The sequence below is a fragment of the Scyliorhinus torazame genome, chromosome 12, assembly GCF_047496885.1.
Source record: "Scyliorhinus torazame isolate Kashiwa2021f chromosome 12, sScyTor2.1, whole genome shotgun sequence".
Classification (NCBI taxonomy): Eukaryota; Metazoa; Chordata; class Chondrichthyes; order Carcharhiniformes; family Scyliorhinidae; genus Scyliorhinus; species Scyliorhinus torazame.
In genome coordinates, this window is record NC_092718.1 from 176397719 (window position 1) to 176416654 (window position 18936).

At 49.5% G+C, this 18936-nt stretch overlaps 1 protein-coding gene across 4 annotated transcripts in view; it reads left to right on the top strand.

Moving 5' to 3' along the window:
• psph (phosphoserine phosphatase) overlaps positions 1-14150 on the top strand; it is a 34186-nt gene extending 20036 nt beyond the window's left edge. For 3 of the 4 annotated variants that reach the window (XM_072469435.1, XM_072469433.1, XM_072469436.1), the window contains 3 exons: positions 12742-12890; positions 13102-13205; positions 13327-14150. In XM_072469435.1, the coding sequence (XP_072325536.1) occupies positions 12742-12890; positions 13102-13205; positions 13327-13330 (257 nt within the window). In that variant the 3' untranslated portion in view covers positions 13331-14150. Of the gene's footprint in view, positions 1-12741; positions 12891-13101; positions 13210-13326 lie in introns of those variants that run through there. The other variant, XM_072469434.1, reaches the window with a different exon arrangement.
• The last annotated feature ends 4786 nt before the right edge of the window (positions 14151-18936 follow it).

Sequence of the window (18936 nt, forward strand, 5' to 3'; positions counted from 1 at the left end):
AACCACTGCGCCACTGTGCTGCCCTATCTTTCTCAGACTTGACCAAATTTAAGTTCAAGCATTTTCAACCAGAGGGTGGTGGGTGTCTGGAATGAACTGATTAAGTTGGTGGTTGAGGCTGAAAAGCCCAACTCATTTAAAAGGTACCTGGATCTGCATCTGAATGTGCTGGATTCTGCAAGGTGGTAGACCTGATCTTGCAAAATGGGATTAAAATGAGCAGCTAGTTTCCTTGTCCTCTTTTATTTTGGCTGGTGCAGGCACGATGGGCTGAATGGCCTTTCTGGTAGTCTGTGTAGGAGGATTACGGTACCCAGTAATGCCGGAATACCATTGGTGGAGAATGTACTTGTTCCATTGGATAAGCTTGCATGTCAGCTCCGCCTTGCAAGGCGGGGTATAAGAGCCCGTGCTGCCCCAGCAGCTTCCTTCTGTACCTGTGCTGCTGGGGGAAACATCTAGCGTATTAAAGCCTTCAATTGTCTCCAATCTCGTTTCTGAGGTTATTGATTGTGCATCAATTTAATACGCTAGAATTAAAAGAATGGAGCTCCGAATCAAGCCGGAGTGTCTGCAACTCAGCCCCCACGCGGCAAACTCAGCGGCAACCTTCAAGCACTGGCTGGCGTGTTTTAACGGATTCTCGGGAGAACAGAAACTGCATGTCCTGCACTCGAGGGTGAGCCCAGAAATTTACACCCTCATCGAGGACGCGGACGACTTCGATGCAGCAATGGAGCTGCTGAAAGGACATTATATTCGCCCGGTAAACCAGGTCTACCCTCGACATCTGCTAGCGATGAGGCGACAAATCCCTGGGGAATCGCTGGAAGAATTCTACTGTGCGCTCCTGGTGTTGGGGAGAAACTGCAGCTGCCCACAAGTTTCGGCGAGCGACCACACAGAACCTTTGATCCGGGACGCTTTCGTTGCAGGTATGCTGTCCTCCCAAATCGCATTCCCCCCACAAGCTTGTGCTGCAAGACGGCCTGGCAACCCCGGGGGGCCCCGCTGCTATTTTTTGGGGCAGGCCAAGCACCCCCGACAGCGCAGTCCGGCCCGCGCATCCACCTGCAAGGGATGTGGTAAAAAGGGCCACTTCGTGACGTATGCCAGGCCCAGGCAGTCGCTGCGGTCTCCGGTGGCAATTGCGGACCGCCACCACAACCCTCTCCACGATCCCTGTGCGGCCAGCAGTCGCCGCCATCTTCCTCCTCCAGGGCCACGTGCGGCCTCCGGGCGCCGCCATCTTGTCCCATGGACACCACCTGCGATGGATGGGCGCCGCCATTTTGTGCACCCCGGCCATGTGTGACCAATGGGCGGCGCCATCTTGGATGGGCTCCCAGGACCCCAGCTCGGCTGACCACACAGCGCCCGAAGAGAACATTCAACTGCCACCACGAGTAGCCTCGGTGATCCTGGAGCAGTCTCGGCCCCGAACACTATTGACTGCATCGACGATGGTGCTAATCAACAGGTATGAAACATCCTGCCTAATCAACTCTGGGAGCACGGAGAGCTTCATACACCCCGACACGCTAAGACGCTGTTCTCTCCCCGTCCACCCCATTAATCAAAAAATCTCCCTGGCCTCCGGATCCCATTCAGTAGAGATCAAAGGGTTTTGTATAGCTAACCACACAGTCCAAGGAAGGGAGTTCAAAAACTACCGACTCCACGTCCTTCCCCACCTCTGCGTGGCCACACTCCTAGGGTTGGATTTTCAGTGTAACCTCCAAAGTCTAACTTTCAAATTCAGTGACCCTATACCCCCCCCCCCCCCCTCACTGCACCCTCACGACCCTCAAGGTCGATCCGTCCTCCCTGTTTGCAAACCTCACCCCGGATTGCAAACCCGTCGCCACCAGGAGCAAACGGTATAGTGCCCAGGACCGGATTTTTATTAGGTCAGAGGTCCAACGGTTACTGAAGGAAGGTGTCATTGAGGCTAGCAACAGCCCCTGGAGAGCTCAAGTAGTGGTGATAAAGACCGGGGAGAAGCATAGGATGGTCATCGACTACAGTCAGACCATCAACAGGTGTACGCAGCTCGACGCGCATTCTCCCCCGCATATCCGACCTGGTCAACAGGGGATCGCGCATTACAAGGTCTTCTCCACGGTGGATCTTAAGTCCGCCTACCACCAGCTCCCCATCCGCACTCGTGACCGCAAATACACTGCCTTCGAAGCAGATGGGCGGCTCTACCACTTCTTAAGGGTTCCCTTCGGTGTCACTAACGGGGTCTCAGTCTTCCAGCGAGAGATGTACCGAATGGTTGACTGGTACGGTTTACGGGCCACATTCCCGTACCTCGATAATGTCACCATCCACGGCCACGACCAGCAGGACCACGACACCAACCTCCGAAAATTCCTCCAAACCGCAAAAATCCTTAACCTAATGTATAACAAGGATAAATGTGTGTTTAGCACCGACTGCCTAGCCATCCTCGGCTACGTAGTGCGTAATGGAGTGATAGGCCCCGACCCTGAACGCATGTGCCCCCTTATGGAGTTCCCCCTTCCTCACTGCTCCAAGGCCCTGAAGCGCTGCCGAGGCTTTTTTTCTTACTATGCCCAGTGGGTCCCCAACAATGCGGACAAGGCCTGTCCACTGATCTAATCCACAGTTTTTCCCCTGTCGACAGAGGTCCGCCAGCCCTTCAGCCGCATCAAAGCAGACATTGCAAAGGCCACGATGCACGCCATTGACAAGTCCCTCCCATTCCAGGTCAAGAGCTGGAGGCCAGGGAAGAGATTGCTGGACCTTTGGCTTTGATTTTTATGTCATCATAGTGCCAGAGGACTGGAGGACAGCAAATGTGGTCCCTTTGTTCAAAAAGGGGAGCAGAGACAACCCCGGCAACTATAGACCGGTGAGCCTCACGTCTGTAGTGGGTAAAGTCTTGGAGGGGATTATAAGAGACAAGATTTATAATCATCTAGATAGGAATAATATGATCAGGGATAGTCAGCATGGCTTTGTGAAGGGTAGGTCATGCCTCACAAACCTTATTGAGTTCTTTGAGAAGGTGACTGAACAGGTAGACGAGGGTAGAGCAGTTGATGTGGTGTATATGGATTTCAGCAAAGCGTTTGATAAGGTTCCCCACGGTAGGCTATTGCAAAAAATACGGAGGCTGGGGATTGAGGGTGATTTAGAGATGTGGATCAGAAATTGGCTAGCTGAAAGAAGACAGAGGGTGGTGGTTGATGGGAAATGTTCAGAATGGAGTACAGTCACAAGTGGAGTACCACAAGGATCTGTTCTGGGGCCGTTGCTGTTTGTCATTTTTATCAATGACCTAGAGGAAGGCGCAGAAGGGTGGGTGAGTAAATTTGCAGACGATACTAAAGTCGGTGGTGTTGTCGATAGTGTGGAAGGATGTAGCAGGTTACAGAAGGATATAGATAAGCTGCAAAGCTGGGCTGAGAGGTGGCAAATGGAGTTTAATGTAGAGAAGTGTGAGGTGATTCACTTTGGAAGGAATAACAGGAATGCGGAATATTTGGCTAATGGTAAAGTTCTTGAAAGTGTGGATGAGCAGAGGGATCTAGGTGTCCATGTACATAGATCCCTGAAAGTTGCCACCCAGGTTGATAGGGTTGTGAAGAAGGCCTATGGAGTGTTGGCCTTTATTGGTAGAGGGATTGAGTTCCGGAGTCGGGAGGTCATGTTGCAGCTGTACAGAACTCTGGTACGGCCGCATTTGGAGTATTGCGTACAGTTCTGGTCACCGCATTATAGGAAGGACGTGGAGGCTTTGGAGCGGGTGCAGAGGAGATTTACCAGGATGTTGCCTGGTATGGAGGGAAAATCTTATGAGGAAAGGCTGATGGACTTGAGGTTGTTTTCGTTGGAGAGAAGAAGGTTAAGAGGAGACTTAATAGAGGCATACAAAATGATCAGGGGGTTGGATAGGGTGGACAGTGAGAGCCTTCTCCCGCGGATGGATATGGCTGGCACGAGGGGACATAACTTTAAACTGAGGGGTAATAGATATAGGACAGAGGTCAGAGGTAGGTTCTTTACGCAAAGAGTAGTGAGGCCGTGGAATGCCCTATCTGCTACAGTAGTGAACTCGCCAACATTGAGGGCATTTAAAAGTTTATTGGATAAACATATGGATGATAATGGCATAGTGTAGGTTAGATGGCTTTTGTTTTGGTGCAACATCGTGGGCCGAAGGGCCTGTACTGCGCTGTATTGTTCTATGTTCTATGTTCTATAAGAGCGACGCATCCGACGTAGCTCTGGTAGCCACCCTCAACCAAGCGGGCAGACCCGTGGCCTTCTTCTCACGCACCCACCACGCCTCCGAAATCCGCCATTCTTCAGTCGAAAAGGAGGCCCAGGCCATCGTAGAAGCTGTGTGACATTGGAGGCAATACCTGGCCGGCAGGAGATTCACTCTCCTCACTGACCAACGGTCGGTTGCTTTCATGTTCGATAATGCACATGCACAGCGGGGCAAGATGAAGAAAAACGACAAGATCCTACGGTGGGGGATCGAACTCTCCACCAACAACTATAAGATCTTGTATCGTCCAGGGAAGCTAAACGAGCCTCCTGATGCCCTATCCCGCGGCACATGTGCCAATGCACAAGTGAACCGCCTCCGAGCTCTTCACGAGGACCACTGCCACCTGGGGGTCACTCTATTTTTCCACTTCATCAAGACCCGCAACCTGCCCTACTCCATCGAGGAGGTCAGGACAGCCACCAGGGACTGCCAAATCTGCGCGTAGTGCAAGCCGCACTTCTACAGGCCAGAGAAAGTGCACCTGATAAAGGCTCCCCGTCCCTTTGAACGCCTCAGCATGGATTTCAAAGCCCCCCCCCCCTCCACCGACCGCAACACGTACGTCCTGAACGTGATTGACAAATACTCCCGGTTCGCCATACCCTGCCCCAACATGACCGCAACCACCGTCATAAAAGCCCTCCATGGTATCTTTACGCTGTTCGGTTTCCCCGCCTACATACACGGTGATAAGGGGTCCTCCTTTATGAGCGACGAACTGCGTCAATTCCTGCTCAGCAAGAGCATTGCCTCGAGCAGGACAACCAGTTACAACCCCCGGGAAAACGGACAGGTAGAGAGGGAGTACGGAACGGTCTGGAAGACCGTCCTACTGGCCCTGCGGTCCAGGAATCTCCCAGTCTCCCGCTGGCAGGAAGTACTCCCGGATGCACTCCACTCCATCCAGTCACTGCTGTGTACCACGACCAACCAAACACCTCACTAATGTCTCCTTGTCTTCCCCAGGAATCCTCCTCTGGGACCTAGCTCCCGACCTGGCTGGCAGCTCCCGGACCCGTCCTGCTCCGAAAACACGTGCGGGCGCACAAATCGGACCCATTGGTCGAGAGGGTCCATCTCCTCCACGCTAACCCTCAGTACGCCTACGTGGCGTACCCCGACGGCCGACAGGATACGGTCTCCCTACGGGACCTGGCGCCCGCTGGATCCCCACACACACCCTCCCACCGGCGCACCCCACAGCTGCCCCCTTCCCAGGTGGATTGGTTCTTCCACTGGCCCCGTCTAGGCCCTGCCCACCGGCGCACCCCACAGCTGCCCCTGTCCCAGGCCAGTCGGCCATTCCGCCAGCCACGTCTAGGGGTGATGAAGCCGCCGCAGAAGCCAAAACCACGCTCCTGGAGTCACAGACGCCTGAACCTCCACCGACATCACCACCAAAGCTACGACGATCGCAGAGGATGACCAGGGCCCCCTATCGACTAATTGCTTCCTTTTGAAATGTACATTACTGTTGTAAATAGTTAAAAGTTGTAATGAGGCAAAACGCTGTACAGAGGCATTACGGTACTGTGGTAATATGTATTAGGGGTCATGTGGGACTGTGAAGCCGTGATGCTATTGGCTGACAGATCCCGGGTCCTGGTTGGCTGTTGACTCCTGGCTCCGCCCTGAAGGCGGAGTATAAGAACCCGAGCTTCTCCCCGCCGCTCCATTCTGTTGTTGAACTGCTGGGGACAAGTCTCGCTTAATAAATTGTAGCGCACAATGACTTACGAGAGAGACGAGTAGAGATGAAGTCGATGAGGCTTTATTAAGCGAGACTTGTCCCCAGCAGTTCAGCAACAGAATGGAGCGGCGGGGAGAAGCTCGGGTTCTTATACTCCGCCTTCAGGGCGGAGCCAGGAGTCAACAGCCAACCAGGACCCGGGATCTGTCAGCCAATAGCATCATGGCTTCACAGTCCTACATGACCCCTAATACATACTACCACATTCACCCCTTGTTAAAAAATGAACCAGGCGGGGTGGTGGTTCGGATGGTGGTAGGGGTTTACAAGGCTGGTCCTGGGAGGAAGATTTCGGGCATGTCATTACAGTTTTAGCCCTACACTGGGCTATGTACAAGGTTTGTGAAACTATTTACAATATTAGTAAGAGAAAATTTTTTTGTTACAGTCCAACAACATTCTTGGTGTCACGCCGATGCCACGAGTCGAGCGGGCGGTCTGGTCTTCCTCGTCGATCGCCTCAGTCCCGGTGGTGGTGCAGGTGCTTGTTCCGGCGTTGTCGTCTCCGGGAGCGTTTCGGTGTTTGTTCCTGTTTCACTCCTGGGCGGACACTGGAGGAGGACCGATCATCCCGGGAAGGGGGCGGTCGCGGGGTGCGCCGGTGGCAGGGAGGGGATGATCGGTGTCGGGGGTGTGTGTGTGTTGCCGGCGGGCGCCAGGTCTCGCAGGGAGACCATGTCCTGTCCGTCGGGGTAGGCGTACTGCGGGTTCGCGTGGAGGAGGTGAACCCTCTCGACCAACGGGTCCGACTTGTGCGCCCGCACATGTTTCCGGAGCAAGATGGGTCCTGGGGCCGCCAGCCAGGTCGGCAGCGACGTTCCGGAGGAGGACTTCCTGGGGAAGACAAGGAGGTGCTCATGAGGCGTTGGGTTAGTGGTGGTACACAGCAGCGACCGGATGGAGTGGAGAGCGTCCGGGAGGACCTCCTGCCACCGGGAAACTGGGAGATCCCTGGACCGTAGGGCCAGTAGGACGGTCTTCCAGACCGTGCCGTTCTCCCTCTCTACTTGCCCGTTCCCCCGGGGGTTGTAGCTGGTTGTCCTGCTCGAGGCTATGCCCTTGCTGAGCAGGAACTGGCGCAGCTCGTCACTCATGAAGGAGGACCCCCTGTCGCTATGGATATATGCGGGGCAACCGAACAGTGTGAATATGGTGCCAAGGGCTTTAATGACTGTGGCCGCTGTCATGTCGGGGCAGGGGATGGCGAAGGGGAAACGGGAGGACTCGTCCACCATGTTCAGGAAGTATGTGTTGCGGTCGGTGGAGGGGAGGGGCCCTTTGAAATCCAGACTGAGGCGTTCAAAGGGGCGGGAAGCCTTGATCAGGTGCGCTCTATCCGGCCTGAAAAAGTGCGGTTTGCACTCCGCGCAGATGTGGCAGTTCCTGGTGACTGTACGGACCTCCTCCACAGAGTAGGGGAGGTTGCGGGACTTTATAAAACGGTAGAATCGAGTGACCCCCGGGTGGCAGAGGTCCTCGTGGAGGGCTTGGAGACGGTCTATTTGTGCGTTGGCACATGTGCCACGGGATAGGGCATCGGACGGCTCGTTCAGCTTTGCGGGACGGTACAAGATCTCGTAGTTGAAGGTGGAGAGCTCGATCCTCCACCTTAAGATCTTGTCACTTTTAATTTTGCCCCGCTGTGCATTATCGAACATGAAGGCTACCGACCGTTGGTCGGTGAGAAGAGTGAATCTCCTGCCGGCCAGGTAATGCCTCCAATGTCGCACAGCTTCCACTATGGCTTGGGCTTCCTTTTCCACTGAGGAGTGGCGGATTTCTGAGGCGTGGAGGGTTCGGGAGAAAAAGGCCACGGGTCTGCCCGCTTGGTTAAGGGTGGCCGCCAGAGCCACGTCGGATGCGTCGCTCTCGACCTGGAAGGGGAGGGACTCGTCGATGGCGCGCATCGTGGCCTTTGCGATATCCGCTTTGATGCGGCTGAAGGCCTGGCGAGCCTCTGTCGACAGGGGGAAGGTAGTGGTCTGTATTAGCGGGCGGGCCTTGTCTGCATACTGGGGGACCCACTGGGCGTAATATGAAAAGAACCCCAGGCAACGTTTCAGGGCTTTGGAGCAGTGGGGGAGGGGAAATTCCATGAGGGGGCGCATGCGTTCAGGGTCAGGGCCTATTATCCCCTTGCGCACTACATATCCCAGGATGGCCAACTGGTTTGTGCTAAAAACGCACTTTTCCTCGTTGTATGTGAGGTTCAAGGCGTTAGCGGTCTGGAGGAATTTTTGGAGGTTGGCGTCGTGGTCCTGCTGATCGTGGCCGCAGATGGTTACGTTGTCGAGATATGGGAACGTGGCCTGCAACCCGTGCTGGTCAACCATTCGGTCCATCTCCCATTGGAAGACTGAGACCCCGTTCGTGACACCAAATGGGACCCTTAGGAAGTGGTATAGACGCCCGTCTGCCTCGAAGGCTGTGTACTTGCGGTCAACTGGGCGGATGGGGAGCTGGTGGTCGGCGGACTTGAGGTCCACGGTGGAGAAAACCTTATACTGGGCAATCCGATTTACCATGTCGGATATGCGGGGGAGAGGGTACGCATCTAGCTGTGTGTACCTGTTGATGGTCTGGCTATAGTCTATGACCATCCTTTGCTTTTCCCCGGTCTTTACTACTACCACCTGGGCTCTCCAGGGACTATTGCTGGCCTGGATTATGCCTTCCTTCAGCAACCGCTGGACTTCAGACCGAATAAATATCCGGTCCTGGGCGCTGTACCGTCTGCTCCTAGTGGCGACGGGTTTTCAATCCGGGGTGAGGTTTGCAAACAAGGACGGCGGTTCAACCTTGAGAGTTGCGAGGCCGCAGATAGTGAGTGGGGGTATTGGGCCGCCGAATTGAAATGTTAGGCTCTGCAGGTTACACTGGAAATCTAATCCCAGTAATGTGGGCGCGCAGAGTTGGGGAAGGACGTAGAGCCTGTAGTTTTTAAACTCCCTCCCTTGCACCGTTAGGTTCGCGATGCAGAACCCTTTGATCTCTACGGAGTGGGATCCTGCAGCTAGGGAAATCTTTTGCGTACTTGGATGGATGGTCAGAAAACAGCGTCTTACCGTGTCGGGGTGAATGAAACTTCCGGTGCTCCCGGAGTCGATCAGGCATGATGTCTCGTGTCCGTTGATCAGCACCGTTGTTGTCGTCGTCTGGAGCTTCCGGGGCCGTGATTGATCCAGCGTCACCGAAGCCAGTCGTGGTCGTAGTGTCTCGGCGTCTTCTTCGGACCCCGTGGAGCCGTCGATGCTGGGGTCCTTTGTTGTCATCCAAGATGGCGGCGTCCATGAATCGCACGCGGCTGGGGGTGGACAAAATGGCCGCCCCCATGGATCGCACGTGGTCGGGGTTGGACAAAATGGCCGCCCCCATGAATCGCACGTGGCTGGGGAGTCACAAGATGGCGGCGCCCATCCTCCCCTCGTGGTGCCCGGGACCCAAAATGGCGGCGCCCGCGGGTCGCACATGGGGCGCTGGGGGGGTTGGGGAGCGTTTGGGATGCGCTGGGCTCGTTCTTCTCCGGGGATTGCGGCGACCCCCCGGGACCGGCACACAGCCGCGTAATAGCCCTTCTTGCCGCAGCTTTTGCAAATAGCTGCGCGGGCCGGGCAGCGCTGCCGGGGGTGTTTCGCTTGCCCGCAGAAATAGCAGCGGGCCCCCCCGGGATGATCTGGCGCTTTAACCGCGCAAGCCTGTGAGGGGGGGGGGGGGGGGGGGTTTGTCGCGACGGGGGTCCACGGAGCCCAAGGGGCTGCCGCGCTGTCGGGGCCGTAGGCGCGGGCGTTTTGCGAGGCCACATCTAGGGAAGCTGCAATGGCCCGTGCCTCAGAGTCCTAGCGACTCTCTTTCTAAAAGTCTTTGGCGGATTTGGGGAGAGTTCATACCTGCCACAAACGCAACGCGAATTAGCATGTCCGTGTGTTCAATCGCGTTCACCGGCGGGCAGCTGCAGCCCCGTCCCAAAATTAGCAGCGCGGTGTAGAATTCCTCTAACGATTCTCCGGGCCTTTGCCGTCTCGTTGCGAGTTGGTAGCGTGCGTAGACCTGGTTCACTGGGCGAACGTAGATGCTCTTCAGTGCTGCGAGCGCCGTCGGGAAATCCTCTGCGTCTTCTATGAGAGGGTAAATTTCCGGGCTTACCCTCGAATGCAGGACCTGCATTTTCTGGTCTTCTGTGATCCGGCCGGGGGCCGTTTGGAGGTAGCCTTCAAAACAAGCTTGCCAGTATTTAAAAACTGCTGCTGAGTTCGCTGCGTGGGGGCTGATCCGCAGGCATTCCGGGGCGATCCGGAGCTCCATAGTCCTTTAAGCTCGCTTAATAAATTGTAGCGCACAATGACTTACGAGAGAGACGAGTAGAGATGAAGTCGATGAGGCTTTATTAAGCGAGACTTGTCCCCAGCAGTTCAGCAACAGAATGGAGCGGCGGGGAGAAGCTCGGGTTCTTATACTCCGCCTTCAGGGCGGAGTCAGGAGTCAACAGCCAACCAGGACCCGAGATCTGTCAGCCAATAGCATCACGGCTTCACAGTCCCACATGACCCCTAATACATACTACCACAGGTACCTTAACTATAACTTCTACCACTTCTACCATGTTGTAATACGAAGCCACCACCCCCGCCGGACTCTTTTTTTAACGGGGTGAATGTGGTAGTCTGTGTTAGGAGGATTACGATACCTAGTAATGCCGGAATATCATTGGTGAAGAATGTACTTGTTCCATTGGATAAGCTTGCATGTTAGCTCCGCTTTGCAAGGTGGGGTTTAAGGGCCCATGCTGCCCCAGCAGCTTCCTTCTGTACTGCCCTGCTGGGGGAAACATCTAGCGTATTAAAGCCTTCAATTGTCTCCAATCTCGTTTCTGAGGTAATTGATTGTGCATCAGCCTCATTCTGCATCTTAACCTTTCTATGGTTCAATGAAGTTACTAACAAACAGACCTGGACAGCATGTTGGATGCTTGTGGCAATCCATACACAGAGATTTTGTCCAGACCTTGAACAGAATTATCCATGACTTTGTAAAGTGTAAGAATGGACGACAGAGCCCTACTGTTGACTTGTGATTCCAGTGATTCACAGTGGCTGCCTGGATTGCCTTACATCAAACATGTTAACGCTGTGTGTACAATAGAAAGAGGGTGCAGGCAGAGGAGGTGGGAATGACTGAAATGCTTTCGGATCTATGCTACCCAGTCACCCCACTTGGACTAGGAAATGAGCAGGCCCAATGGAGTCTGGAGTTGCAGAGATATCCTCTTCCAACCTTACAGAAGGAGAATAGTAGCCACTTCCAGTACATTTTGTGCAGAAAACCCAAAGGAACGCACTTATAATGGAATAGATACAACACAGGAGGCCATTTGGCCAGTTGAGTTTGTGCAGGCTCTCTGAAAGAGCAGTCCATCTAGTCTCACAGCCTCGTCCCCTTCCTTGTAGCCCTACATTTCTTTTCCCTATACATGATAGGATCAAATTTCCTTTTGAAAGCATCGATTGAAACTGCCTTTCAGCCAGTGTATTTTGGATCATAACCACTCGATGCATTCAAATAAAAACTATTCTTCCTGTCGCCTTCAAGGCTCCGTCCCATTCAAATAGGATTCAAGCTTTTTGTTTGGTGAACAAAGAACACAGTTTGACCCTTTAAAAAAAAAAATCCAATTTCATTCATTGAATTGTAGCAAGTTGTTGGGCTTTCCCTCTAGATGAGGAAGTTCAACATTTTTACATATGCTTCTCACACAGTACAGTAAGAAGTCTTACAACACCAGGTTAAAGTCCAATAGATTTATTTGCAATCACTAGTGATTCCAAATAAACCTGTTGGACTTTAACCTGGTGTTGTAAGACTTCTTACTGTGCCCACCTAGTCCAACGCCGGCATCTCCACTTAATTCTCATAGAGTAGGCCATTCATTTATTTCTATCACAAATATTTAATTTATATGCACACACTTGATAGTAGGCTGGAACTCTGGATGTTCTGGGATGGGAAACTTAAGATCATGTTAAATCCTATTTTTCATAACTAACTTCAAGTAAAAATAGTTTACATTAATCAAGCTAAGCAGCTAGCACGTTGACTTGCAGTCGGCATCTGCTGATGTTTTTTGCACTTGAACTGTCCCATGTGACCATTTCTTGATATTGGCCTGGTTGTGTGACAATTCTGGGTCACACCTAGCAGCTGAGAAGATTTGTGTGTGTTGTCGAGATGTTCAGGGCTCCCACCACGTTATGAGAGGTCTGGAAAACAAGGGTGGGAGATGTTTTAAGGTCAGATGGCACAGGCTTTCATGATGTGTGGAATTTGTGCCCCTCCTCTTTTTAACTCCACCTCCAAATTGTGTCAGTGAATAAAAACTCACTGATGAAACAAGGTGTGATCAGCCCCACGGGAACGACCCGATCGATCTCCCCGGGGGGGGGGGGGGCTCGTGGAATACGAGCTCCGCCGCTAAGGGGCAGAGGCCCAACAGTGGGCCTTGTTAATTGCCCGAGATACGAGCTGGCATCTCTGGATGGTCCTGGCTGATACTTGGAGTGTTGTTTAGTTGCTGTATTTCCTAACTGGGAAGAAAATAAATTACTTTTCACTTACCTTTTTCGGGCGCCTCATTGACTACAATACAAGGTATAATGGCTATACATGCGTTGATCTTGGTTCATTTTAGGTGATTACGCTGGTTTTGATGAAAACCAGCCAACGGCAGAATCTGGTGGAAAAGGCCGGATCATAAGTCTTCTAAAAGAAGAAAGAGGCTTTAAGAAGGTTGTTATGATTGGAGATGGAGCCACGGACTTGGAGGCGTGCCCTCCTGCAGTACGTACAGATCTAGTACTTAATTTGTCACTTCAAAAGGTGTAATTTGTGTTTACATTTAATAAATTTAAGTTTAAGCTTTTCATTGTCTAGTACTAGAATGAGCCCAATGGTAAACATTCAGCCTTGCGTTAGATTCTGACTGCTGCTTGTATGTATCAAATAATACTTTCATAGAAATGTCCAATTAACTATTGGTTTCCTATCTTAGGGTGCATTTATCGGATTTGGTGGAAATATTGTCCGTCAGCAAGTAAAAGAGAAAGCCAAGTGGTTTGTCACAAGCTTTAAAGAAATTATTGAAGAACTGAAAAAGTAATTTTTTAAAAATTAAATTGTATACTTTAACAAAAATATAAGACCAACGTGAAGAGAAAATTCTCCGAATGTTTTATTGATTTGAACTCACTAATTGTTCTTCTTGATCCCTTCCCAGTTAGCCTCTGGCTTCTCTAGCTGGAAAGGAGGTGCAGTTGGGTTCAAGATCACCATGAGCGCCATTGCCAGTGTCACAAGATGGGTCTCAGATTCTCCATCCGCCACTGGAGGAAGACTCCCAACTTAATGCCCAGCAGTGAAATTATAGAAGTTTCTCGTATGGCTGGAAGAATTGAGTCCTGCTCAGTTTTGAAACTCAACCCCATGATCGTTATGGTGTCAAGAAAACCTTTATTATGTATTGTATTCCCCCTTCTTAATATTACATATTCAAAGTGAGGAGGTAGGCAGATCCCCAGGCCATATTCACTGTGACCTCAGGAGGAACACTATACAAAAGCTTCAACTGCTCTCCTTATGTCCTTTTCCTATCAACCTTGGTTACCCAGTAAGCTTGGACTCTCTATTTCATCCTCCCTCCCCTTTCACCTAAGCTGTGCTGAGACAGCAACCCACCCTGTGAGGGCATTTCATATTCTTTTCAAGCTTTATTGATTTATGTACTGTAAAATATATAAGAATAGTGTTCTATCGGAAATATTTAAATATACTGAAACACAGCATTGCTCAGTTGAGTTTTGATAAATACTTTTATTAATTTAACTAAAGTTTTGCTTGCAATCTCTTTTGGAGCACTATCCTTTTTACCCCGTGAGCCTATGTTTGAATGAAGCCCAGAAAATCAAGAGGGGCAAATTATTACAAGGATTGTAATTGCCCATTACATTTTTTTAATTAACAATCAGTTGGCATGAACTTGAGCAGAATTGTCACTTTATTGGCATAGAAAAAAGAAATGGAATAAAAGTTAATTTACATTCATCCGATATGTGACTGACATATCTTCCGCCTTTACATATGTTGCTTGTTGGCTGTGATTTTGTTCAGATGGATCAGTAAACCTTGATTCTCATCATAATTGCTAATGTTTGTATTTAATCATGAAGTGAGGCACACCCCACCAGTCCTCCTGCTGAAGTGATTTGGGATGTCTTAATTTGAAGGACCCTAAAGCGATTCATAAAAACTAAATGTAGGGTGCTATTCAAGCACAAGTGCCATTTGGGGCAGGTTTACGGGGTGTTTCCCACTATTGTTTTGGGTGAGATCCAGACCTGGATTCATCCACACCTAGTCATTTTTCTTGGGCCTCGGTGAGTTTCTCCCTGGTCTAGCCCACATATTGAAACTTCTAAGCAGTGGGGGGCTGAATTTGCCAGCAGCAGACTCCTTTGTGATCAGGACACCATTATGAAAGGGTGTCCTGATCTCTCAAGTGAGCTTGAGTGTCCCCCAATCTCATGGGCAATGCCATCCTCTGCAGATATGTGCTTTAACCCCCCCAGTGTGAACACCCCGTTATGGGGTTTCAGAGGGCCTCCCTCATTTTCACTCCCTTTCATGGACATGGCCCCCCTCAGACTCTGATCCTTGGGTATTGCCAACCTGTCACCTTGGCAGTACCAGGGTTGGCACTGTCAGGGTGCCCAGTTGGAAGTGCCACGGGACTGGCCTGCCCCTAACCACCTGGGGGGGGGGGGGCTCTAATGGTCTCAGAGTCTCCTGAGTGGTCATCATAACCGGTCTCCGCTTGTGGAGACCAGTACTAATGTGCGACCAGTTGAGGCCTCGCCAGTGTGACCGGTGACTCCAAGATGACTGCGTGTATTTAAATAATTTGGGCCTCCTGCAATTCACCCGCCATGATGTAATGGTAGAATTGTGCCCATAGTTTTTGTGCATCTTGTCTCAGTTCATGGTGGCAGTCCTGCAGATGGTTTGCATTACAGTGAAGATCTTAAACACTCAAGCTGTACTTTAACTTTTGCCATATTTCTTTCTTTCCTAGCAACTACACTTAATGCCCCACTAGAAAGCCATCACAAAAATAACCGATGAGGCCTGTCTCTTGAACAATGTTTTTTCCCCGTCACTCCCTTATCTAGAAGACCAATCTACATACTAATCATTGTACGTGAAGAGGTCTTCCAGATCTAATTTTTAACTCCTCCTTTCCCAGATTACACCAATGTTCTCACCCTGTATTTTTATTTTCACTCTAGCTCAATGCTACTTAATATCTGTGCATCTCATGAAAAATGGCACACTTCCTTTTATAATAATATTTGTCACAAGTAAACTTACATTAACACTGCAATGAAGTTACTGTGAAAAGGCCCTAGTCACCATGCTCTCGCGCCTGTTCAGGTAAAGAGGGAGAATTCAGAATGTCCAATGCAGCTAACAGGCATGTCTTCCAGGACTTAGAGGAAACCGGAGCACCCGGCGGAAACCCACGCAAACACAGAGAGAACATGCAGACTCCGCACAGACAGTGACCCAAGCCGGGAATCGAACCTGGGACACTGTGAAGCAACAGTGCTATCCATTGTGCTAACGTGCCACCTTATTGGTTATGTTGCAAGAATGGAGTGTAGATTTTTCCTAACCTGTCATAACTTGGTCCTCCATCGAGGTGAGCTGTGAGCCTGGATTTTGCACCTCTTCTATTTTAACTAATTTTGATTAAAGGCCATGAAAGTCAACATTTTATTAAAAGGAGTGAAGGAAATGTAGCCTTCTTTGAGCAATTCCATTTTCTACATAGTCTCAGCTCTGAGGCAAAGTCACAGTGGATAGACCCGGTGAACTAAAATGTAGCTGCATGTTGGAGAGCTGGAACTTGTAAATTAGATTAAAGTAAGGGAATATGGTGATGAAATAAGATTTCAGTGATAGCACAAATCAGGCAATAACTAATCAGTCAACTGCATTATATCATGTTACGGTCCCGATAACTTTAAAGAAGAAATTTTAATTCCCAATATCCAATTGAAAATAATTTTATGACTATTTCAAGTTTTAAGATTCTGACTGCAACAAACTAACTTTAAAAAATCAACACAGACACAAAACACCATTTAGGAAACAGCTAATACTCTAGACTAGATAAGATACCCGTCCTTTGAATCTTAACATGGCCGGAATTGCTATGCCACTGTTATACATCACTGCCCACCCTTCTTAGAATTGCAGTTTTTACAGGAACCAGTCCACACATTTGCTTCTTATCCCCTTCGAAACAGAATCACTACAATGCAGGAGGCCATTCAGCCCATCAAATCTGCACTAACCCTCCGAAATAGCACTGTACCTAGGCCCACTTCCCCACCTACCCCTTTGGGCACTAAGGAGCAATTAACCCGAGCCAAATCACCTAACCTAAACAACTTTGGACTGTGGGAGGAAACCCATGCAGACACGAGGAGAATGTGCAAATTTCACAGTCAGTCAAGGTCCCAGGCGTTGTGCGACAGCAGTGCTAACCACGGTGCCATCTTGTCACGTAGTAATGTGGAGTGACCATCAAAAGGGACTTCTCAGTTTTTGGAAAATCCTGGACCAAATAGCAGCATCAGAATCCACACAGCTGACTCTTTTCTCTTTCTCCCCTCTCCCACATCCTGCGTGGTGGTCCACAGAAAGGCTACACTCTGCTGATCATACTAGTTGCTGATCATACTAGTTTTGTCTCTCTGTGAGACCTTCCCTTCTGTCTAAAATATTGGAGACAGTCTGCCCAGTCAGCCCCAGCTGCTTCTGTCTTTGTTTTCAGACGTGAGAACTTTGCCCCATGCTCAGCAGATCTGAACCTGGCCCTCCAGGCCTCTGTGGCAACCAAGCCACAGACTTCTCGTCAGGCAGAACTCAACAGATCTGATAATCCTCTTCCAGTTTCATTTTACCTTGAGTTAAAGACACTTCCAACATAAAGATCTTATAAAACTTTTCACTGATTACAATCATGCCTGATTTTCTTTCCCATTGCAGAAAACAGGCGGCAGATAGCACACAATCGCTGAGGATTAATTTTTCCATGGCAGAGTAATTGTTAATAACCTGTGCTAATGCTGAGGACAGCTAATGCAGAGATTGCAGCATTGGCATTAAATCTCTTGACCATATTGTGTATATAACTATATATCAAGCAGATGGCCGATTTCCTCTCCAGATGCTTGTCTTCCCAAGTATTTAACCACATTAGACATGACACCCTAGCACAGAGTTCCTGTCTCCCATGTACAAATAACACTTGGGGGCGGCACCGGTGGTGCAGTGGTTAGCACTGCTGCCTCATGGCACCAAGGATCCAGGCTCGATCCCGGCCCTGGGTCACTTTGTGGAGTTTGCACATTCTCCCCATGTCTGCACAGGTCTCACCCCCACAACCCAAAAAGATATGCAGGGTTGGTGGTTTGGCCACATTAAATTGCCCCATAATCAGAAAAAAAACAAATAACACTTGGAGCAGAAATATGAGGGGGGGGGGGGGGGCAGAACTCTGGGTCAGGTGGAAATTCTGGAGCTGTTTCACATCAGGAAATAAAAGGATTTGAATTCCCATTATTAAGAAATTGGCTCTGCGTGATAATAATAGACTTGTTATACTATTGAATGTTATATGTACAATTTAAATACTAAGTTCTATACTATCTGGAATCTAACCAACTTGCCTTTCCTTATTTCCTGCCTTAAAATGAACAAGTTTCCAACAAGGGGCAATCGGACTGCCTGGAGTTCACCCAAATGATACAAATTGTAATAACTTTGGAAATTATTTGGGGTAGGGATTGTGTTTCCAAGGAAAATCCAAGGCAGTAGTTTCTGTCCAGCGACCTGGAAAATTGAAGTCATAGAATGTTACAAAACAAAGACAGGCCATTCAGCTCAACAGCTCCATCGCAATATTTTTCTCGACATAAGCCCCCGTACCAAATCACACACTCCTGGTTCCTCCCCATATTCTTTAATGCACCTTTTCTTCAGAGAACAATTTAAATTGAAGAATGTGTTTCAGCAGTGGTTTGTGGCAAGAAATTCCACACTTCCTGCAAAGATATATTTGCTAACATGCCATTTATTTTTTCAGGATTATCATTGAATTTGTCCCCTCTTGTCACTGTCTCACCAAACTTTTTAATATTTTTTTAATAATAGGAATTCAAATCCTTTTATTTCCTGATGTGAAACAGCTCCAGAATTTCCACCTGACCCAGAGTTCTGACAAACCCCCCATATTTCTGCTCCAAGTGTTATTTGTTTCACCAAACAGTAGAAACAATCTTAACACTATTTAGTGTACTGTATAATTTTGAAGTCTTCGTCATATTTCTGTTAAACCTCTTGACCCGAATGGAAAAGTCCTAACACAATATACTAACTGTGGACCAAGTAAGGCATGCCCCTAGTTCAATAGTACCTTTTTCTTCTCTGTTGGATACAAAACATTGTGTTCCATTTCCCTATGATATAGCTTTAACTTCTTCCTGTAATTACATTAGTACCTCCACATGGAGAACAAAAATGAAAGTGCAAATGTTGAAAATAGGAAATTAAGACACAGGTCTGTCAGCATCCATAAAGAGAAAATATTTTGTGTATATCCCTTTTTTTGGAAAGGAAAACTGAAAGATCAGCAGAAGAGGAGAATACAACTGCTCCAAATACATAGCAGGAATTAATAGGTTGAATGACCCATAAATTAAGAAATCCAATATTGATAGATGCTATAAAACATCATCTCAACGAGGTATGGAGAGGCATCAAA